The sequence below is a fragment of the Paramormyrops kingsleyae genome, chromosome 9 (assembly GCF_048594095.1).
Source record: "Paramormyrops kingsleyae isolate MSU_618 chromosome 9, PKINGS_0.4, whole genome shotgun sequence".
NCBI classification, from domain to species: Eukaryota; Metazoa; Chordata; class Actinopteri; order Osteoglossiformes; family Mormyridae; genus Paramormyrops; species Paramormyrops kingsleyae.
Genome location: NC_132805.1, coordinates 4,569,324 through 4,593,864, shown reverse-complemented (window position 1 = coordinate 4,593,864; position 24,541 = coordinate 4,569,324). Strand labels below are relative to the sequence as shown.

The 24,541-nt window shown below is 41.8% G+C and overlaps 2 protein-coding genes and 1 long non-coding RNA gene across 3 annotated transcripts in view; all 3 read left to right on the top strand.

Annotated features, from left to right (window-relative positions):
- LOC111838356 (CD209 antigen-like protein C) overlaps positions 1-24,541 on the top strand; it is an 84,281-nt gene that overhangs the window by 9,175 nt on the left and 50,565 nt on the right. The gene's annotated exons all lie outside the window — the stretch shown is intronic.
- Positions 7,179-24,465, top strand: LOC140592551 (C-type lectin domain family 9 member A-like). Its single transcript, XM_072716099.1, has 7 exons — positions 7,179-7,281; positions 7,955-8,059; positions 10,804-10,953; positions 11,115-11,315; positions 23,457-23,623; positions 23,792-23,907; positions 24,153-24,465. The coding sequence occupies exons 2-7, from the start codon at positions 8,008-8,010 to the stop codon at positions 24,295-24,297; spliced, it is 831 nt and encodes a 276-aa protein (XP_072572200.1). The 5' UTR covers positions 7,179-7,281; positions 7,955-8,007; the 3' UTR covers positions 24,298-24,465.
- On the top strand, positions 11,788-12,912 carry LOC140592553 (uncharacterized). The gene is made up of 3 exons (XR_011992880.1): positions 11,788-11,926; positions 12,247-12,362; positions 12,602-12,912. It is a non-coding gene; the product is annotated as an uncharacterized lncRNA (long non-coding RNA).

Genomic DNA, 24,541 nt, shown 5'->3' with positions numbered 1-24,541 from the left:
TGCTGGGATTGTCTCCAGCTTCCTCATGACCCTGATGGATTAAGCGGTATAGATAATGGATGGATGTCTCTGATATATAGATCAATCCACCTGGGGCCTGCTGCATATCCCACAGGGCATGAGGATAGAGTACATCCTGGGCGGGATGCCAGTCTATCACAGGGCATGAGGATAGTGTACATCCTGGATGAGGTGCCAGTCTATCACAGGGCATGAGGATAGTGTACATCCTGGATGAGGTGCCAGTCTATCACAGGGCATGAGGATAGGGTACATCCTGGGCGGGATGCCAGTCCATCACAGGGCATGAGGATAGGGTACATCCTGGATGAGGTGCCAGTCTATCACAGGGCATGAGGATAGGGTACATCCTGGGCGGGATGCCAGTCCATCACAGGGCATGAGGATAGGGTACATCCTGGATGAGGTGCCAGTCTATCACAGGGCATGAGGATAGGGTACATCCTGGGCGGGATGCCAGTCCATCACACGGCATGAGGATAGGGTACATCCTGGATGAGGTGCCAGTCTATCACAGGGTATGAGGATAGGGTACATCCTGGATGAGGTGCCAGTCCATCACAGGGCATGAGGATAGGGTACATCCTGGATGAGGTGCCAGTCTATCACAGGGCATGAGGATAGGGTACATCCTGGATGAGGTGCCAGTCTATCACAGGGCATGAGGATAGGGTACATCCTGGATGAAGTGCCAGTCTATCACAGGGCATGAGGATAGGGTACATCCTGGGTGGGATGCCAGTCTATCACAGGGCATGAGGATAGGGTACATCCTGAATGAGGTGCCAGTCTATCACAGGGCACATTCAGGAACATACAAATTACTTTCCCTCCTGGAGGAAAGTTGTGTGCCTTGTAGGTATTTGGGATAAATATTCCGTTTTATCAGTTTTACAGTATGATTTTAAGTAAGATGAAAAATGAATTTAAAAACACTTTAATGTCCAAGTATCTAATGGCTTAATTCATTATTTGATTACAGTTTGTGGAAATGCGGTATGCTAGTTTATTTTGTGAAGCTCAAAAAGTTTTTGCATTACATTTTTTTATCAAGATGCATTTTTAAGACTCTTAAATCTCAAATTATCTGTCGGTGGTCAAAACTTCAGTTCTATTAAATTTTATTTGTATAGTGTATTTTCACAGCATTACATTTTCTCAAAGCACTTTACATTATCCCTGCCCTAAGCCCCCAGTGGGCAAGAAGGAAGAAACCTTGGGAGGAACCAGATTCAAAAGGGGAGCCCATCCTCCAGGGGGCAGCAGAGGAAGTCAAATGAGCAAGAAGTCCCAGTTCACACTGTCCAAATTTTAAGATTTGAGCCTCAAAGCTGGGGGGCAGGCAGGTGATGGTGCCGCTTCTGATAGTTGCCAGTAGATGTCACTGTAGTGCAATAAGTGGGTGATTATCCCAGTCAGCCATTATCCCAGTCAGCCACCCTATTTGCACCGTTTGGCCCACCTTCTCATATTGGTACCCTAACTGTATAATCAGGGGTCATTACCATGCTGAATTCTGACAGACATTTTTATCAAGATGCAAGTTTTACCACGGACATGGTATTCAAAACTAGGCAAAGACTTAGCATAAGACAAGGGTAGGCAGCTGCCTAGGGCCCCCAAACACTAGGGGCCAAAGAAGTTACATTTAAGGATATAACATATGAACATTTGAATGATAGCAATATGTATATAATTTGCATTTTTAATGACAGTTTTCCGAACAGACAAAGCTGCCCCCGTCCCAAGTGTAATGGGCTATTCTACTTTGACACCCTTTCTGCTTTTTATATATTGATTTTTTTTATTGTGTATAATCAAGCTGAACATTTTTGTTAAACACCAGCGCCATGTTTTAGTTAAATAACGTAACCTTGAGACACCGTCCGATTTATTATGCGATCCCATGATTTGTTGAGTCATACGGACTCAAAAAAAGACTCAAAAAAGATGCAAAAAAAGACGGAAAAAAATTTGTAAATCATAGAATCGATTTTAGAATCGATTCATTACACGGACAATTCGAAAGAATCGAATCAGTTAATTGAGTCGAACTACTTGTCATGCGCCCAAAGTTTTGTAAAGACACCAGACAGGGAGCAGCAAGTAGGCGGGCTTGCGAGGAGCACGGCACTTCTGATTGGTCAGAATGACTGGCATGCGAGGTGCACGGCACTTCTGATTTCACACTTGGAAGACGGCATGAATTTGTACAACTATTCTCAGAATTTTTCACAGTAGTTATAAACCCTGGGTCAGATGTGCTGTGTAATGCATATCCTAAATCGTATCCTTTGCGATTTGCTAAGCACATTGTTTCAAATTGCGATTTCGATTTAAAATCGATAGATCGTTCAACCCTAGCTATGGACCTTGGAAAAGTCTGTGCAGTTGTTTTTAAGTAGATGGCTCCATTTAATTGATTTATTGAGACGATATTGGGACAGGTGATGAGAAGGTGAAGGTCCAGTGAGGGAGAGACTGCAGGGCAGCCTACGACAGGAAATATCTGTAACTGAAGGGACACCCTAAGCCAGGCACTGTCAGAGACCCCATCCCAGACCCAGGGACTAAACGTGTTGTTACCCTTCCTGTCCCTGGGAGAGTTTAATATGCAGAATATATGCTTTGTTGAAATATGTAGTTTTGTAAGCCTTTAGGAGTGGAAATGGTGATCGAGAGGAGCATTGTTCAATATCCCAGAAGGGATCCAGTTAGGACAAGCAGTTGCAGAGAATGGACAATCAGATGGATGGAATGAATTTTCACAATACAGTGGAAACTGCTTATAGTGATCACAGTTATAGTAATCAACCACTTATGGATCAAATGGCTTGGGGCAGAATCAGACCTGTACAAATACTGTTTAAATAATTCTCTTATTGTAATGAAGTAGCCCACTTACATTGTTCATTTAGGATCTTTTTAGATATATGACAACTGGGTTTTTTTTTTTACTTTACTTTGATCACCACTTCTGCTTCTGGCTAGCTACAAGAGGCTAATGCAGTGTGCTCAGAAAACATACTGTAACAGGAAAAATAGTCATTTCCTCACAATGACAAATATAGACTCATCAAAGCTTATGATAAACCACCAAAAACAAGCCAAGATGCAGCGCGAAACTATACAATAAGCGATTTGAGAGAATGTAAAGTTGTGAAAATACTCAGTGTAAATAAATTTGCGTTCAACTGAATATTTATGTACAGTACTGTATACTGTATTAGAGTGTATTTAAATTATACACAGTGCAGTAATTTAACTTGTAAAGTACTGTCATTTCATAAGCATTTGAAACAGTTGTATTTTGAAATCATCAATAAAATTAACTACATAGCGACACTGTCCTTTATTATTATATTATAATATTATATTATTATATTCATGTAATAAATACATAAATGTCAATTAGATGGTAATTTGCCCGAGACATAAAGAAGAAAAAAATCAGTTATAATCATCATCCGCTTATAGTTATCAGTTTCACCCAAACAGACAGTCGACAGTCTTCACCCTCACCCCTTCTTTCTTGAGTAAAGTTTGTTTGGCCCTGCAGTCCTTTGGCCTTCACTCTCCACTTCACTACTTGTAACTGTGCTGACTGAGCCGTGCAAAATGTCCTCACCACTCCGAACTCAGCTGGCTATAACATGTAAATCGAAGAAAATATAACAATTTGACGAAAACCTGAGAAGGAGTGGTGACAATTTACTACAAAAAGTATATTAAAGAATTAGGAATTCAATACATCAGCAAGAGCTGCAGTAGTGGAAGGGCTGCTCAAATGACTAGAGTACTGTAGCAGACAGGAGCTGACAATGTCGTAATCTTTGTCCGAATTTTAAATGTCACCAATGCATTGTCAGAAATAGAGTTTAGAGGGAGAATTTCTACATGTTCCGCAGAAATACCGCAACTAAGAAAAAAATCTAGAGTGTGAATAAACAGATAAGTTTATCTGTTTATTTTTACACCATTCTGTATAAAAAAAAAACTTTTTCTTTTAGCAGATAAATGTTTAAATAAAAGACAATAGGGCTGTTTTATCTAGAGTTCACAATTTAGATTCCTTACCAGGCTACAGACAACTCAGCTCTTCTGCCAGCTGATCCTTCCTTGCCCGTGATGCTGCTGCCTTACACTCCTTTGTTGGTATAAGCGCATGAAATTCAGCATCATGCCTTCTAAAGTCCTCTTATGTGTCTTCGTTTATGTCCAAAAGACATTCATCACGCATGTCAATGTTACACAACATGCCACAAAGAATGCTGCGATCTTCACATAATCACGCATGCCCTTTCGATAAAGTTTTTCATGCGCATTTTTGTTTTGTCGAGCTTGTTAAGAAATCAGTAAGTTCTTTAATGAAGTCACTATAAACGAAGACCATACGTAGGAGGGTGTCATCGCTATGCAAGTTACATTAAAAAAACATAAATTGAAATGTGTTGAATTTATACCCTAGTCTCTCTGTTTGCAATCAGAGATAACAGCAATAGCATATGGAAGATATGGAAGCGTCAACCGTATATTTGTGTACAAAAAAGTATACAAAGGCCTTAATGAAATGAAATATTATTGTGTACAAGTAAAGCACAGGAAGTCGGTCCAACCATTCTGTGGTTGAGACTAAACAGAGCAGTAAGATCAGGCAAGTTGTGAAATGCATGAAAGATAAAAAGTGCAGTAGTGCATAAGAACTACGTGAAGATTAAAGGCCAACCCATGTTATCTTCTTAGAAATGTGTGCAGGATGAAGGTCACACAAGTTGTCATTTTAAGCTAAATAAAGATGCTATGGTTGGGGTTAAGAAGGTGGGGCTGTACTAACACTGCACTGAGCATGTTGCTGTGTGACACTCTGCTGGGAAAAGCAGCATAGACCAGCATGATCGTGATGCAGAGTTATGATGCGGAAGCATCGACTGTATATTGCATTTACATTTAATTTCCATTATAAAGTATATGCATTTGACTCTTCTAGGGTGTTATGATAGGTTTAAGCTATTTCATATGCTTTAAAGCCTAAGCACTTTTGCTACTCTCTGTCTTACCACCTAGTCCTAAAACTAACACTTACTTGACACGCAGAGATAAGTACAAGCAGGCAAGTGCCTGGTGAGTAAATATAGACATAAGAATACAGTGTTACCAACTTTGGTCAGCTGGCTCGAGTGAGATTTTCAGTTAGAGTCTGCATGCACAGTTTTATTACCATGTAAATTGTCTGTAGGGTTTGCAAACTACCCCAAAGCGTTTGAAGTAGCTAATCTGAGTAGTTTATAATGATGTAGTTAATAATGAAATAATATAAATATGCCAGAATATTTCTTGCATGAGCGTGAGAGTCTGAAAATGTGAGTGTCAAGCCAGATGTGTGAGAGTTGGCAACAAAGCAAATTTCTGTCTTATCAGAGGACAGGGATCGTTCCCAGAACTTCAGCCAATGTTATGTGAAGATCTTCTTAAAGTTGGCAGAGAATGTTCATACTCCAATATTAATGCTATTTCACATTTTATGTTCTGTCAATTTCAATGTTCTGTCAGTGTCAGCACGGTAACATTATTACCTGAACATAATTTTTATGCAATTAATATTGAAAAATATTATTTTAAAATAAAATATAATTTTACAAAAGTGCTACATGTGAATGCATAGTCCAGCCTTGAATCCATGACCTCAGAGGTGTGAAGGGACAGTGTTACCTGCTGCTCTACACTGACCTTCAATTAGCTTAATTTTATTAGTCTTAGTTGTAGTAGTGGGATAATGTTCTGGGAACATCAGGAAAACTGATGAACATTTCCATACCTTTCTCATAACATTTGGTAAACATTTCAATAACAAAAATCTGTAGTCATGATTCAGTAACACTGTGAAAACACTATTAAGAGGGAGACCAAAGGGGCACAGATACCCTGACAGAATCGGGGGGGGGGGGGGCAACACTTGACTAAGGCCCTTTAATCATTTCTCCAATGACAGTTAACATTTGCAAAACATCAAGTGTAATCCCCACATCATAATGTCACTTCTGCACAGCAGAACATCATTTCTCATTGCTTCACACAGATTTCAAATGTGGCACAATTTTCAATTGCCTTAGTCTTGTTAATCAAAACTGAATACTGTAGTTCCCCTTTGTGGTAATTTCACAGCCAAAACTATAAATGTGTGAAATCATCATGTTAGCCACCAAACCCGTTAACCAAGTTTTCCAAACATTGTGATGACATGGCATCAATATTTTTGGTTATTTTTTTTTATTCCTTCCACTACCCCCCATAGAGGAATGCTTTATTCTTAATTTCCATTGCAAGTCTTCTTTGTATGTGTGTGTGTGTGTGTGTGTGTGTGTATATATATATATATATATATATATATAAAGAAGTCAACAAGCAGAGGTTAGGGGAGACAGGGAATAAGGGCGGGGGAAGAAGCACTGGGGGTGGAAATACAGAAAAAAGGACATAGACTGCCGCACAACAGAAGAACACAAAACAAAGAAAAACTAAATTATAATAATTCCAACATCAACCATAACATAATACAAATTTACAACAACTTATCATTAAAACAAGCATGTGTGTATAACCTCTACCTTTGTATGTGTGTACTATTGGTTATAATAATAATAATACTTGATACTTTATTGATCCCTGTGGGGAAATTGTCTTTACGCCTCCCTCAACTTGCTCTATTTTGTAGAGTAAGTTGTCTGCGAAGGGCAGCCGCCTGTAGCGACACCCAGGGAGCTGGGGGTTAAGAACCTGCAGACATGCTGAAACTGGGTTTGAACCTTCTGATTACAGGCACACAAGTCCACTGAGCCACACGCTGTGTGTGGTTATGTGTGTATATGTGCGTGTGTGTGGCATAGAGGTAGGGTTAGGTTATGTACCTACATGTATATGTATGTATTTATGTGTGTGTGCGCGAGTGTAACGATTTGTCCATGGATGTGCTAGTAGTTGATGTGGGGGGCAGCAGATACACCCCCCCACCCAGACCCCATGACCAAAGCTGCCGGGGGCCAAGCCAAGAGGGCCCCCAGCTGTCCTCAGAATGAAGGGCCACATGCCAACCACGTGCCCAAGCCGCAGAGGAGCATGTGAGGGAGCACCAGGACAACAGCCCCCTGCGTGAGGGGCCCCACCAGAGGACACCGGACAGGAAGCCACTGACCCGGCCCACCACCCCCAGCAGGAGCCCCCCCATGTACCTGTGGCCTATATATAGTGATCAAGGTCTGATTTGTAAGTGACCCATTATTTAAAAGTGTTTTCGCATGTGTCAATGTGGGAAGACAGTTGGCAAAATAGTGTAGAAATGTGGAAATTAATATTTATGGTCTTGCTTGACGTGAATTATAGAATTACAAACTGAGTGTAAAGGAGAGAACGTGCATTCAGTTTGACACACTCGGTAAATGCATTGGCTACATGTGTTAATGGCTTCAGAGATTGTGCTTCAAAAATAATTGATAGTGTTTAAGCATTCAGAAAAAACGGTAATTGTTTTAAGAAATGCTCTTATACTCTTGAGAATGTTAAACATGTTTCATGAAATGTACCAAATGTCTTTGGTAAATTTGCTTTAGGTAAAACATTTTGATAAACGCATTTCCCCCATTGTGACATCATTTAAGGAAGTTCTATCACACACAGAGCAGATAAAGGGACCCCTTCAGGTTGACTGGATTTAGAATGAATCAGACAACCTATCAATTGCAGAACTAGGAACCCGCACATAAGAAACAAAACCTATTAGATAGATACTGTAGATAGATACTGTAGATAGATAGATAGATAGATAGATAGATAGATAGATAGATAGATAGATAGATAGATAGAAAGAAAGAAAGAAAGAAAGAAAGAAAGAAGTGAAGCTTCCATTTTCAGATTTTTCTGACGACAATCTCCGGTCCAGACAGTCTGTCAGCATTTCTGCTCCTGTAAGAGTCAGTCAGCGATACCTGAGACATGTCTGATGAGCCTGTCTATTGCAACGCGGCCTTCAATTCCTCGGCTACAGGTGAGTCTAGTATTGTCTCTCCTTCATAAACATTTTCTCCTTTGCTTTGCTTGTCAGGGTCACAAATAGGTCAAACACATCTCAGCTGGTTCCACGTTCATGTCTGAAAATGTCAAATGTTCTTTTCTTATTAAACAGAAATGAAGACATCATTCCTGCTTTTTGACTAAAGTGTGAAAAAAATTAACCTCTGCTTGTCACTTTGGACAAATGCTATATAAAGTAAATGCATTATAAATGTTGAAATTTAACATTTAAATTACACAACTGGAAAAGATGCATTTCAGAAACAGTTCAAAAGAATCTCAGAATCAGTAGATTTAAATGGCTTTACTTGCTGCTGAAATCCTTTAATCATCATAAATTAAAGAGCCATCATAGGTTATCCTGTGTGCACAAGATAAAATATTAAAAAATGACATTTTTGGGACTTTGTGGGCCCCGTAATAAATTGATATTGTGAAACAATAAATTTTATTTCAGTTGTTTCATATTTTTTGCTATTTTGTAATGGTAGCAGTTTTGTAATTGCATCTTCCACTAAACACGTGACAATGTTACAAAAATACTCTGATTTCTGAACTTACGAAGGGATTTACAACACTTTACTGTGTATGTATCCGCAATATTACCATATTAAAATACTTTTACTTTTCAAATTTTAGTTTTTAAATTTTTAACTTTACTAGTCAAAAAGAATAAAGAAACTGTATATGCAGAAGTGAAGAAAGCAGAATTAGCTCCAGAGAAGCCGTATCCTGCTTTGCATACTACGCTGCATACATGTGTAGTGCCGTGTGCCATAGCCTGTAATGCACTGTGTGTAAGGTTACTACGCTGCATACATGTGTAGTGCCGTGTGCCTTAGCCTGTAATGCACTGTGTGTAAGGTTACTACGCTGCATACATGAATAGCTCCGTGTGCCTTAGCCTGTAATGCACTGTGTGTAAGGTTACTACGCTGCATACATGTGTATCTCCGTTTGCCTTAGCCTGTAATGCACTGTGTGTAAGGTTACTACGCTGCATACACGTGTAGCTCCGTGTGCCATAGCCTGTAATGCACTGTGTGTAAGGTTACTACGCTGCATACACGTGTAGGTCCGTGTGCCTTAGCCTGTAATGCACTGTGTGTAAGGTTACTACGCTGCATACATGTCTAGCTCCGTTTGCCTTAGCCTGTAATGCACTGTGTGTAAGGTTACTACGCTGCATACATGTGTAGCTCCGTGTGCCATAGCCTGTAATGCACTGTGTGTAAGGTTACTACGCTGCATACATGTGTAGCTCCGTGTGCCTTAGCCTGTAATGCACTGTGTGTAAGGTTACTACGCTGCATACATGTGTAGCTCCGTGTGCCTTAGCCTGTAATGCACTGTCTGTAAGGTTACTACGCTGCATACATGTGTAGTGCCGTGTGCCTTAGCCTGTAATGCACTGTGTGTAAGGTTACTACGCTGCATACATGTATAGCTCCGTTTGCCTTAGCCTGTAATGCACTGTGTGTAAGGTTACTACGCTACATACATGTGTAGTGCCGTGTGCCTTAGCCTGTAATGCACTGTGTGTAAGGTTACTACGCTACATACATGTGTAGGGCCGTGTGCCTTAGCCTGTAATGCACTGTGTGTAAGGTTACTACGCTGCATGCATGTGTAGCTCCGTGTGCCTTAGCCTGTAATGCACTGTGTGTAAGGTTACTACGCTGCATGCACGTGTAGCTCCGTGTGCCTTAGCCTGTAATGCACTGTGTGTAAGGTTACTACGCTGCATACACGTGTAGTGCCGTGTGCCTTAGCCTGTAATGCACTGTGTGTAAGGTTACTACGCTGCATACACGTATAGCTCCGTGTGCCTTAGCCTGTAATGCACTGTGTGTAAGGTTACTACGCTGCATACACGTGTAGCTCCGTGTGCCTTAGCCTGTAATGCACTGTGTGTATGGTTACTACGCTGCATACATGTGTAGCTCCGTGTGCCTTAGCCTGTAATGCACTGTGTGTAAGGTTACTACGCTGCATACATGTATAGCTCCGTGTGCCTTAGCCTGTAATGCACTGTGTGTAAGGTTACTACGCTGCATACATGTGTAGCTCCGTGTGCCTTAGCCTGTAATGCACTGTGTGTAAGGTTACTACGCTGCATACATGTATAGCTCCGTTTGCCTTAGCCTGTAATGCACTGTGTGTAAGGTTACTACGCTGCATACATGTGTATCTCCGTTTGCCTTAGCCTGTAATGCACTGTGTGTAAGGTTACTACGCTGCATACATGTGTAGCTCCGTTTGCCTTAGCCTGTAATGCACTGTGTGTAAGGTTACTACGCTGCATACATGTGTATCTCCGTTTGCCTTAGCCTGTAATGCACTGTGTGTAAGGTTACTACGCTGCATACATGTGTAGCTCCGTTTGCCTTAGCCTGTAATGCACTGCGTGTAAGGTTACTACGCTGCATACATGTGTAGCTCCGTGTGCCTTAGCCTGTAATGCACTGTGTGTAAGGTTACTACGCTGCATACACGTGTAGCGCCGTGTGCCTTAGCCTGTAATGCACTGTGTGTAAGGTTACTACGCTGCATACACGTGTAGCTCCGTGTGCCTTAGCCTGTAATGACTGACACCCTGCAGCTCCTGGGAGAAAATCCTGGAGCCGCCTATGTGTACGATACATCAAAACATATGTTACAGTGTTTTACTTTCAGTACAAACGCTTTACAGTATTTCACTGTCATGCTTTATTGCAGATTCCAGAACAACTGGTCAGGAAACTTGGTCCCCTGCACAGACTCCAGTGAAAACTGAGCACAGATATCAGCCCCAGCAGAGCGCTATAGTATTTCTAAGCCTCACCTGTGCTTTTTTACTGGCTGGCATCATCGCTCTCTTTGTCTGCTGTAAGTACTACACGCTTGTACTGAATCAGATTCTGTTCTATATTAATGGATTGATTCCTCCGTTTCTGAATTCCTTTGTGTCACATCAAAGCCCATATTAACTCTCTCACCCCAATACATGGTGTGGAAGGTCTATTCGGCATGACTGTGTCTCTCTGCAGATTATCTTACTACAGGGCAGCTTAGAAAGGAAAACAGTGCCCTTATGGAAGCCAGTCAGCAGCTACAAGAGCTGAAAAACAATCTCACTGCTCAGAACGAATCACTGGAGAGTGAGAACACACAGCTGCTAAAGGGTCCGACTTTGCTGGATGAGATTTTACAGTTCCGTAATTTTCCGGTGGAAAGATATTGTTCAAAAGGTGAGACCTGGCCTTCCTAGTTCTGCTTTAATTCACGTGGTGTTTTCCCCCATATGCTAGGAAAGTCTCTTCATGCCTCTGGGTACATTGGTGGATCAGACTGTGCTGCTGGAGCAATTGTGTTTAAGAGCCTCATTGGGGTACACAATGGTGAAATCACTGATAGCTGCAGGAATTGAACTAGTGACCTTCTGATCACGAGCATGAGTCCCAACCTGCAGCCACACACCTCCCATGCAGTAACCTTCACAAACATGGGATTAAGTGAAATGGAAACACTAAATTACCCATAGTGCATCAGTATACGCCTGTGATAAACTGCAGGCCTGTCCAGGTTGTTCCCTGTTACATATAAGCTGTATGCTGGATATCGGTCATGGAAGACAGATGAACGGACAACCTGAAAGCTAGTATGTATTATTACTCCTGGTTTCTCCTGTGCAGCGAGAAGATGCTCACGCTGCCCAAAAGGCTGGACGTTCAACAATTCAAAGTGTTATTTCGTGTTTCTTGGTCAAAAATGGGAAACGGGGAAATCATGGAAAGACAGTCGTCTTGAATGCCTCAAAATGGGGGCTGATCTGTTAACGATACAAAACGAAGAGGAACAGGTACGACAGTCCAATGAACGAAATCATGTTTCTGTGACAGTACTCATAGATGTAATAACTTATTGCCTATTGTGTAGCTACCAACAAAGATCTACACAGGATAACCACTGTCAGTCAGCACAGAATATGCCATTTATCTAATGCACCTATGAACGTTCACATTTTTGCTACACATATTCTTTGATTTAATAGAGAAATAGTTACTAAATCAATTCCCAAAACCTTGGAGTTTTTAAATTATTTAAACACAGCTCCTACTGTACTTGAGTCTGTATCTACTATGCAGTGTGGCCATGAATAACCTCACTGTCTCCATTCAGATGTTCATCATGAACTTTGCACCCACATACTATGACGAATGGCACGGTTACTGGATCGGACTGACTGGAAAAGCACAGCACTGGGTCTGGATCAACGGCTCTTCACTGACCACAGGGTGAGAGCTTGTACCGCGGCGGCGTGAGAGATCGTCCCAATTCAGTTCACCAGTAGCTTCTACACCTTGCCTTTGATATCTAAGATGATTGAGCACAGTTTTGTAAACTCAAAGACAAATTCCTGTCACATATCAAATGTTCCTGAGAATCTCAAATTGTAAACATCAAGTATTAAAAGTATTTAAGTTGTCAAGCTTTTGTATTGAATTTAAATCCAAAACTGTTCCTTTTGTTCCAGGTTCTGGGCAGATGCTGGAAGCCAGAATAAAACTCACGTTTTAACAAACACAGGCCATAAAGATAAAGCCCTGAACAGCTGGAGATCAACAAATCCTGACATGCTTAACCGGTGGATCTGTGAGAACAAGGCCCTGCTGTTCTGAGGTCCGTTAGCGGTACCGGCTCTCCGCTGGTCTGCTGGATGGAGGCCTCTGATGCTGCTGGGACCAGCTACCTGTGTAACAGTTCTGCCTTTCTGCCTTCAGACAAATGTCTGTTATAGATGTGAAAAAGCAGATAAACGTCACAAAAAAACAAATAAAAGCTTAGAAAGGAGCAGTGCCTGGGGTTTCATTTATCAACCATGTGTACGAACAACTTTGTGCGTAAACTGTGCAGATACACATTTTTACATATAGGATGGTATTTATCAATTTCTTAGCTTAGAAATGTGCGTAAATTTATGGACACACCTGTCCAATGTGTATGCAGAGACCCCTAGTGGTAGAGAAGCGTAACTGAAGCAAACTGATCAGCACATAAGACACACATTACTTCATGCAGCCAGTTAAACACAACCATGAAAGTATCTTACTGATCTCTGACAGCCCATCCTCATTCGTGGGTGATGGAGCTGTACTGTCACTGTCACCATCTGGATTTCCATCCTGTGATGCTCCATCCCTGCCGCAGGCAAAATGGCGATACAAGAACAACAAAATGACAGCAAGATCATGTCGTGTGGGAACAAATACAAAAATACAACACTTCAATATCACTGCATTTTCTTGAGCAACATTTTTAAATCTTTGTAACATTCTGCGTCAGTAGGAAGACCTGGTAGAGAATAATGAGAATATTTGCACTGAGAATTAAGTCTCAGTGACTGACAAAGCCTATTGGGTGTGGATTCGCTTGGTTTGCAGGAGTGAGACGTCCTCTTGCTGGACCTCCATGTGGAACTACAGCTCTATCTCCAGTTGAACCAGCTTTTCTCGTAGCTAAATCTGGGCTCTATGTTCCTCCTCCAGATGTTTCTTCCTTTCATCTAGTGTCTTCTTGGCCTCAGCCCAGGCATCTACCACCTTCTTCCTCTGCAGCTGTTGAGCTCCAGCATCTGGTACTTCTCATGTAGCTGGGGACCTCCATGCTGTAATTGTCTTCTTGGGGACGTAGATGATTCTCTGACTTTCTGATTGGTTTTTGATTCCTTGTGTTCAGTAACTTTCCTCTTCCTGTTCTTTCAGTCACAAGCTCTCTGTGGCAGCTTCTGCTCTGAGGCTCTGTGCCCCTTGGAGTACAAATGGTAGTGAGAGAGACACCCCTTTCATACTTTAATAAAGAGGGGGAGGGCAAACAAAAGAAAAGACTAGCAGCAGAGGGGAGGGACGTACAGAGGAGGAGCAGACGGATGAGTTTGGGATTAACCCCATACATGCTGGGATACTTTGCAGTCATGATGCACCCAGTTTTTCGAAGGACTTCAAGTTCACATTTATTATTACTGAAATGTCTCTGATGTATTGGTCAATCCACCTGGGGCCTGCAGCATATCCCACACAGCACAGGGTATGAGGATAGGGTACATCTAGGGTACATCCTGGGCGGCATGCCAGTCCATCACAGCGCATGAGGATAGGGTACATCCTGGATGAGGTGCCAGTCTATCACAGGGCATGAGGATAGGGTACATCCTGGGCGGGATGCCAGTCCATCACAGGGCATGACGATAGGGTACATCCTGGACGGGATGCCAGTCCATCACAGGGCATGACGATAGGGTACATCCTGGACGGGATGCCAGTCCATCACAGGGCATGAGGATAGGGTACATCCTGGATGAGGTGCCAGTCTATCACAGGGCATGAGGATAGGGTACATCCTGGGCGGGATGCCAGTCCATCACAGGGCATGAGGATAGGGTACATCCTGGGCGGGATGCCAGTCTATCACAGGGCATAAGGATAGGGTACATCCTGGGTGGGATGCCAGTCTATCACAGGGTATGAGGATAGGGTACATCCTGGATGAGGTGCCAGTCTACCACAGGGCATGAGGATAGGGTACATCCTGGATGAGGTGCCAGTCTATCACAGGGCATGAGGATAGGGTACATCCTGGATGAGGTGCCAGTCTATCACAGGGCACATTCAGGAACATACAAATACTTTCCCTCCTGGAGGAAAGTTGTGTGCCTTGTAGGTATTTGGGATAAATATTCCATTTTATCAGTTTTACAGTATGATTTTAAGTAAGATGAAAAATGAATTTAAAAACACTTTAATGTCCAAGTATCTAATGGCTTAATTCATTATTTGATTACAGTTTGTGGAAATGCGGTATGCTAGTTTATTTTGTGAAGCTCAAAAAGTTTTTGCATTACATTTTTTTATCAAGATGCATTTTTAAGACTCTTAAATCTCAAATTATCTGTCGGTGGTCAAAACTTCAGTTCTATTAAATTTTATTTGTATAGTGTATTTTCACAGCATTACATTTTCTCAAAGCACTTTACATTATCCCTGCCCTAAGCCCCCAGTGGGCAAGAAGGAAGAAACCTTGGGAGGAACCAGATTCAAAAGGGGAGCCCATCCTCCAGGGGGCAGCAGAGGAAGTCAAATGAGCAAGAAGTCCCAGTTCACACTGTCCAAATTTTAAGATTTGAGTCTCAAAGCTGGGGGGCAGGCAGGTGATGATGCCGCTTCTGATAGTTGCCAGTAGATGTCACTGTAGTGCAATAAGTGGGTGATTATCCCAGTCAGCCATTATCCCAGTCAGCCACCCTATTTGCACCGTTTGGCCCACCTTCTCATATTGGTATCCTAACTGTATAATCAGCTGTATTTGCACCGTCTGTTTTTAAGAGTGGATTTTCAGTAATGTGGGCGTTCCCTATGAACAACTGGAACGGATTGGATAACGAAGCACTGACGCTACCTTAAGACTGTAAAGTGAAAGTAACCAACAGATTTATGATCATATTCAAGTGAATAGTGACAGCTTTATATTATTATTTATTTAAACTCATATTCCTGCGTCGTTATATTGAATTTGTCTGCAATTTTTGTAAAAAAAAAAAAAATTAAAAAAAAGAATAAGTAAAAAAAAAGCTTGAAAAAAACCCCCCACCAAATTATTTAGGGGGCTTAAGAATATTTTAAGGAGGCTTCGGCCACCCTAAAATAGGCCTAACGATGCCACTGTTGCTGCCTTACACTCCTTCGTTAGTATGGGCACATGCAGTTCAGCATCATGCCTTCTAAAGTCCTCTTATGTGTCTTCGTTTATGTCCAAAAGACATTCATCACACATGTCAATGTTACACAACATACCACATGCCACAAAGTATGCTGCGACCTTCAAATCATCACGCATGCCCTGTCGATAAAGTTTTTGATGCACATTTTTGTTTTGTCGCTAAGAATATACGCCTCAAGTGGATGGAATAATCGTTACTGACAACTTTGATCAAGCTTGTTAAGATACCAGTAAGTTCTTTAATGAAGTCACTATAAACGAAGACCATATGTAGGAGGGTGTCATCGCTATGCAAGTTACATTAAAAAAACATAAATTTAAATGTGTTGAATTTATACCCTAGTCTCTCTGTTTGCAATCAGAGATAACAGCAATAGCATATGACTGAGGCTGACATCCTCATATAAATTTTACACACCTCTGCAAAATGGCTTTATACAATCAAATATTTTAGCTGTAATGAAATATCACTTGACTTTTCCTCAGATAAAATTTTGCAAATATTATATTACTTTTTTCTGATTCTACTCCTATGGAAACAGCCAGTGTGTATCACAAGTAGGTACTGTCACGCCAATTCTTTGATCAAGTCCAATAAAACAGCAGGAAAACTTAGTTGAAATTCTTCACTCCGCAGAGGAGATATGGAAGCGTCAACCGTATATTTGTGTACAAATAGGTATACAAAGGCCTTAATGAAATGAAATATTATTGCTTACAAGTAAAGCACAGGAAGTCGGTCCAACCATTCTGTGGTTGAGACTAAACAGAGCAGAAAGATCAGGCAAGTTGTGAAATGCATGAAAGATAAAAAGTGCAGTAGTGCATAAGAACTACGTGAAGATTAAAGTCCAACCCATATTCTCTTCATAGAAATGTGTGCAGGATGAAGGTCACACAAGTTGTGATTTTAAGCTAGAAAAAGGTGCTATGGTTGGGGTTAAGAAGGTGGGGCTGTACTAACACTGCACTGAGCATGTTGCTGTGTGACACTCTGCTGGGAAAAGCAGCATAGACCAGCATGATCGTGATGCAGAGTCATGATGCAGAAGCGTCGACTGTATATTGCATTTACATTTAATTTCCATTATAAAGTATATGCATTTGGCTCTTCTAGGGTATTATCATAGGTTTAAGCTATTTCATATGCTTTAAAGCCTAAGCACTTTTGCAACTCTCTGTTTCACCACCTAGACCTGAAACTAACACTTACTTGACACGCAGAGATAAGTACAAGCAGGCAGGTGCCTGGTGAGTAAATATAGACATAAGAATACAGTGTTACCAACTTTGGTCAGCTGGCTCGAGTGAGATTTTCAGTTAGAGTCTGCATGCACAGTTTTATTACCATGTAAATTGTCTGTAGGGTTTGCAAACTACCCCAGAGCTTTTGAAGTAGCTAATCTGAGTAGTTTATAATGATGTAGTTAATAATGAAATAATATAAATATCCCAGAATATTTCTTGCATGAGCGTGAGAGTCTGAAAATGTGAGTGTCAAGCAGAGCATGTGAGCGGAGCGGAGCGTGAGCGAGGAGCGGAGCGGGCAGAATTTGGTCAGAGCGCGGAGCGGTTTTTTAATTAAGGCTGGAGCGGTCGCTTTGTCTCGCTCCAATTTCGCTCCGATACCGCTCACACTACAATTCTGAGGCGTGCCCAAATCTACCCAGAATTCATCTGTACAATTATCAAGACTGTTACACAAATTGGCCGAAATGGAATTCACAAAGGAAACTGATAAATCATACAAGTGTACTATTCTTATCAAACGTATAGATGACAAGAATGTACAGCAAGAACAACAATGTGGTGAAACTGTTTCAGTGAGTAAAGATTCACTCTGGAATCACTTTTCTCAGAAACATGAGTGTGCTACGCGAACAAGCGGAAGCCAGAGCAAAACGCGTGCAAGTTTTATATGGTTGTAGCATATCAAGTCTATAAAGTAAATTAAAGTATAAAAGCCTATAAAGTAAATATTGGTAATCAAATAAATTCGTTTTGTCATTCAAAGTAGGTCTAATAAGATTTTTTTAAAATTTCACGTAACGTAAAATTTTATTTTAGAGACGTGCTGCATCAACAGAAAAAAATTGAGGAATTTAAAACGTGTCTGTATATTCTTTAGGCTATTAAGCCCACTGATTCCTTTATTTTTAAGCCTATTTTTGTGTGGAATGCCATTTCCAAACCTGTCCGTTGTTGCCGATAGGTTGCCTAAAAATAAATATTTTCTGTTCTGACTGGCAATGTTGCCGTTGCTCATATTTCTTTATGACATAAGGCTTCGGTTTAAGGTGACATTTGTTAGGCATGCAGATTATTTGTCCCTCTTTTAAATTGGAGCGAGCGTGGAGCGATTTGACTGGAGCGGGAGGACGTTTTAGTGGAGCGAGGAGCGGTGTTGAGCGGAGCGGCTTAGTGCGAATTAGAGCGGAGGAGCGGGCGGAGCCAACAGCCTCGTGAGCGAGGAGCGGAAATTCTCACCGCTCCACTCCGCTCACATGCTCTGGTGTCAAGCCAGATGTGTGAGAGTTGGCAACAAAACAAATTTCTGTCTTATCAGACACGAACCAATCTTCTTCCTGATGGAAATTTCCATCACAAAATCCAGCTAACAGTGATCGTTCCCAGAACTTCAGCCAATGTTATGTGAAGATCTTCTCAAAGTTGGCAGAGAATGTTCTTACTCCAACATTAATGTTATTTCCATGTTTCACATTTTTTGTTCTGTCAATGTTCTGTCAGTGTCAGCATGGTAACATTATTACCTGAATATCATTTTAATGCAATTAATGTTGAAAAATATAATTTTAAAATAAAAATATTTAAAAGTTAAATATTTAACAAGCAGAGGTTAGGGGAGACGGGAAACGAGGGGGGTGGAAGAATCAAGGGGGGTAGAGATCCAGAAAAAAGGACCAGACAGACTGCCGCACAAAAGAAAAACACAAAAAAATGAAAATAGTAATAATAATCATAATAACAATAATATTTATAATAATAATTCCAACATCAACCACAACATACAAATACAAATTTACAACAACTTATTATCATTAAAACAAGCATGTGTGTATAACCTCTACCTTTGTATGTGTGTACTATTGGTTATGTGTGTATGTGTGTGTGTATGTGTGTGTGTGTGTGTGGCGTAGAGATAGGTGTGGCTATGTACCTATATGTATGCATGTATTTATGTGTGTGTGCGAGTGTAACGATTTGTCCATGGATGTGCTAGTAGTTGATGTGGGGGGCAGCAGATACACCCCCCCACCCAGACCCCATGACCCAAACCGCCGGGGGCCAAGCCAAGAGGGCCCCCAGCTGTCCTCAGAACGAAGGGCCACATGCCAACCACGTGCCCAACCCGCAGAGGAGCATGTGAGGGAGCACCAGGACAACAGCCCCCTGCGTGAGGGGCCCCACCAGAGGATGCCGGACAGGAAGCCACTGACCCAGCCCACAACCCCCAGCAGGAGCCCCCCCATGTACCTGTGGCCTATATATAGTGCTCAAGGTCTGATTTGTAAGTGAACTCATTATTTAAAAGTGTTTTCGCATGTGTCAATGTGGAAAGACAGTTGGCAAAATAGTGTAGGAATGTAGAGACCAATGTTTATGGTCTTGCTTGAAGTGTGTTATAGAATTACAAACAGAGCGTAAAGCAGTGAGTTGTGTATACAGTTTTGCTAAAAGAGTGTTATAAAATTACAAACTGAGTGTACAGCAGAGAACGTGCATTCAGTTTGACACACTCGGTAAATGCATTGGCTACATGTGTTAATGGCTTCAGAGATTGTGCTTCAAGAATAACTGATAGTGTTTAAGCATTCAGAAAAAACAGTATTTGTTTTAAGAAATGCTCTTATACTCTTGAGAATGTTAAACATGTTTCATGAAATGTGCCAAAGCAATGGAGAAAAACTAATGTCTTTGGCAAATTTTCTTTAGGTAAAACATTTTGATAAACACACTTCCGCCATTGTGACATCATTTAAGGAAGTTCTATCACACACAGTGCAGATAAAGGGACCCCTTCAGGCTGACTGGATTTAGAATGAATCAAACAACCTATCAATTGAAGAACTAGTAACCTGCACATAAGAAACAAAACCTATTAGAAGGAAAGAAAGAAAGAAAGAAAGAAAGAAAGAAAGAAAGAAAGAGAAAGTAGAAGGTATCAAGTGAAACTTCCATTTTCCAGACAGTCTGTCAGCAATTCTGCTACTGTGAGGGTCAGTCAGCGATACCTGAGACATGTCTGATGAGCCCTGCTATTGCAACGTGGCCTTCAATTCCTTGGCTACAGGTGAGTCCAGTATCGTCTCTCCTTCATAAAAATTTTCTCCTTTACTTTGCCTGTCAGGGTTACAAATAGGTCAAACACATCTCAGGTGGTTCCACATTCATGTCTGAAAATGTCAAATGTTCTTTTCTTATTAAACAGAAATGTAGAATGTAAATGTAAAGCATGAAAAAGAATTAACCTCTGCTTATCACTTTGGACAAATGCCATATAAAGTTATTATAAACATTATAAATGTTGAAAGATTAAGATTTAATTTACACAACTGGGAAAAAATAAATTTCGGAAACAGCCGTATCCTGCTTTGCATACATGCGTAGCTCCGTTTGCCTTAGCCTGTAATGCACTGTGTGTAAGGTTACTACGCTGCATACATGTGTAGCTCCGTGTGCCTTAGCCTGTAATGCACTGTGTGTAAGGTTACTACACTGCATACATGTGTAGCTCCGTGTGCCTTAGCCTATAATGCACTGTGTGTAAGGTTACTACGCTGCATACATGTGTAGCTCCGTGTACCTTAGCCTGTAATGCACTGTGAGTAAGGTTACTACGCTGCATACATGTGTAGCTCCGTGTGCCTTAGCCTGTAATGCACTGTGTGTAAAGTTACTACGCTGCATACATGTGTAGCTCCGTGTGCCATAGCCTGTAATACACTGTGTGTAAAGTTACTACGCTGCATACATGTGTAGCTCCGTGTGCCTTAGCCTGTAATGCACTGTGTGTAAGGTTACTACGCTGCATACATGTGTAGCTCCGTGTGCCTTAGCCTGTAATGCACTGTGAGTAAGGTTACTACGCTGCATACATGTGTAGCTCCGTGTGCCTTAGCCTGTAATGCACTGTGAGTAAGGTTACTACGCTGCATACATGTGTAGCTCCGTGTGCCTTAGCCTGTAATGCACTGTGTGTAAGGTTACTACGCTGCATACATGTGTAGCTCCGTGTGCCTTAGCCTGTAATGCACTGTGTGTAAAGTTACTACGCTGCATACATGTGTAGCTCCGTGTGCCTTAGCCTGTAATGCACTGTGAGTAAGGTTACTACGCTGCATACATGTGTAGCTCCGTGTGCCTTAGCCTGTAATGCACTGTGTGTAAGGTTACTACGCTCCATACATGTGTAGCTCCGTGTGCCTTAGCCTGTAATGCACTGTGTGTAAGGTTACTACGCTGCATACATGTGTAGCTCCGTGTGCCTTAGCCTGTAATGCACTGTGAGTAAGGTTACTACGCTGCATACATGTGTAGCTCCGTGTGCCTTAGCCTGTAATGCACTGTGTGTAAGGTTACTACGCTGCATACATGTGTAGCTCCGTGTGCCTTAGCCTGTAATGCACTGTGTGTAAGGTTACTACGCTGCATACATGTGTAGCTCTGTGTGCCTTAGCCTGTAATGCACTGTGAGTAAGGTTACTACGCTGCATACATGTGTAGCTCCGTGTGCCTTAGCCTGTAATGCACTGTGTGTAAGGTTACTACGCTGCATACATGTGTAGCTCCGTGTGCCTTAGCCTGTAATGCACTGTGTGTAAGGTTACTACGCTGCATACATGTGTAGCTCCGTGTGCCTTAGCCTGTAATGCACTGTGTGTATGGTTACTACGCTGCATACATGTGTAGCTCCGTGTGCCTTAGCCTGTAATGCACTGTGTGTAAGGTTACCACGCTGCATACATGTGTAGCTCCGTGTGCCTTAGCCTGTAATGACTGACACCCTGCAGCCCCCGGGAGAAAAGCCTAGAGCCGCCTATGTGTACGATACATCAAAACATATGTTACAGTGTTTTACTTTCAGTACAAACGCTTTACAGTATTTCACTGTCATGCTTTATTGCAGATTCCAAAACAACTGGTCAGGAAACTTGGTCCCCTGCACAGACTCTAGAGAAAACTGAGCACAGATATCAGCCCCAGCAGGGCGCTATAGTATTTCTAAGCCTCACCTGTGCTTTTTTACTGGCTGGTATCATCGCTCTCTTTGTCTGCTGTAAGTACTACACACTTGTACTGAATCAGATTCGTTTCTATATTAATGGATTGATTCCTCCGTTTCTGAATTCCTTTGTGTCACATCAAAGCCCATATTAACTCTCTCACCCCAATACATGGTGTGGAAGGTCTATTCAGCATGACTGTCTCTCTCTGCAGATTATCTTTCCCAGAATACTGCAGGACAGCTCAAAAAGGAAAACAGTGCCCTTATGGAAGCCAATCAGCAGCTACAAGACCTTAAAAGTAACCTCACTGCTCAGAAGGAATCACTGGACAGTGAGAACACACAGCTGTGAAAGAATCAGACTTTGATGGGTGGGGTTAGGGGCCTCACTGAGGTGCACAATGGTGAAATCACTGATAGCTGCATGATTTGAACTAGTGACCCTCTGATCATGAATATGAGTCCTAACCTGCAGCCACACACCTCCCATGCAGTAACCGTCACAAACATGGGATTAAGTGAAATGGAATCATTAAATTAAACATAGTGCATTGATTCCTCTGCTTTTTAATTCCTTTGTGTCACATCAAAGCTCATATTAACTCTCTCACCCCAATACATGGTGTGGAAGGTCTATTCAGCATGACTGTGTCTCTCTGCAAATTATCTTACTGCAGGGCAGCTCAGAAAGGAAAACAGTGCCTTTAAGGAAGCCAATCAGCAGCTACAAGAGCTTGAAAGTAACTTCACTGCTCAGAAGGAATCACTGGAGAGTGAGAACACACAGCTGCGAAAGGATCGGACTTTGATGGGTGAGATTTTACAGTTCCATAATTTTCCTGCAAAACAATGTTGCTATTAAGGTGGGTATTGGCCTTCCAAGTTTGTCTTTATTTCATGTTGTATTGTCCCCACTGTGTTGGGAAGGCCTGTAAACTCACTCCTCTAGGGCTGTGAATTCGATTCACACCTCTTGTGACACTCATGCACACAGATTCCTTTTGTCCAAAGCAACTTACAAGTGAGGATCAGACAGTGCTGCTGGAGCAGCTGTGGTTAGGGGTCTCACTGAGGTGCACAATGGTGAAATCACTGAAGATTTGAACTAGTGACCTTCTGATCATGATCATAAGTCCTCACTTGCAGCCACACACCTCCCATGCAGTAACCTTCAAAATCATGGGATTAAGTGAAATGGAAACACTACATTACCCATAGTGCATTAGTGTACACCTGTGATAGACTGGCAGCCTGTCCAGGTTGTTCCCTGTTACATATAAGCTATATGCTGGATATCGGTCATGGAAGACAGATGAATGGACAACCTGAAAGCTAGTATGTATTATTACTCCTGGTTTCTCCTGTGCAGCGAGAAGATGCTCACGCTGCCCAAGTGGCTGGACGTTCAACAATTCAAAGTGTTATTTTGTATTCCTTGGTCAAACATGGAAAACGTGGAAATCGTGGGAAGACAGTCGACTTGAATGCCTCAAAATGGGGGCAGATCTGTTAACGATACAAAACAAGGAGGAACAGGTACGTCAGTCCAATGAACTAAATCATGTTTCTGTGGAGTTTAACAGCACTGTTAAATGTAAATTCCTAAATCTTGGGAGTTTTTGAATTATTTAAGCACCATTCCTACTGTAATTGAAAGCAGGTTTGCTGAGTCTGTATCTGATTAACTTCACTGCCTCCATTTAGATGTTCATCATGAACTTTGCACCCACATACTGTGACAAATGGCACGGTTACTGGATCGGACTGACTGGAAAAGCACAGGACTGGGTCTGGATCAACGGCTCTTCACTGACCACAGGGTGAGAGCTCGTACCACGGCAGCGTGAGAGATCGCCCCAATTCAGTTCACCAGTAGCTTCTAAATCTTGCCTTTGATATCTAACATGACAGAGCACAGTTCTGTAAACTCTAAGATGACTACCAAGTTTTTAAAAATTCCCATCACACATCAAATATTCCTGAGAAACACAAATTGTAAACATTTTGGGGCATTTATACAGTTTTTGTATTGAATTTAAATCCCAAACTGTTCCTTTTGTTCCAGGTTCTGGGCAGATGCTGGAAGCCAGAATAAACCTCATGTTTTAACAAACACAGGCCATAAAGATAAAGCCCTGAACAGCTGGAGATCAACAAATCCTGACATGCTTAACCGGTGGATCTGTGAGGACAAGGCCCTGCTGTTCTGAGGTCCGTTAGCGGCACCGGCTCTCCGCTGGTCTGCTGGACGGAGGCCTCTGATGCTGCTGGGACCAGCTACCTGTGTAACAGTTCTGCCTTTCTGCCTTCAGACAAATGTCTGTTATAGATGTGAAAAAGCAGATAAGCGTCACAAATAAAACAAATAAAAGCTTGGAAAGGAGCAGTGCCTGGGGTTTCATTTATTAACCATGCGTACGAACAACTTTGTGCGTAAACTGTGCAGATGCACAT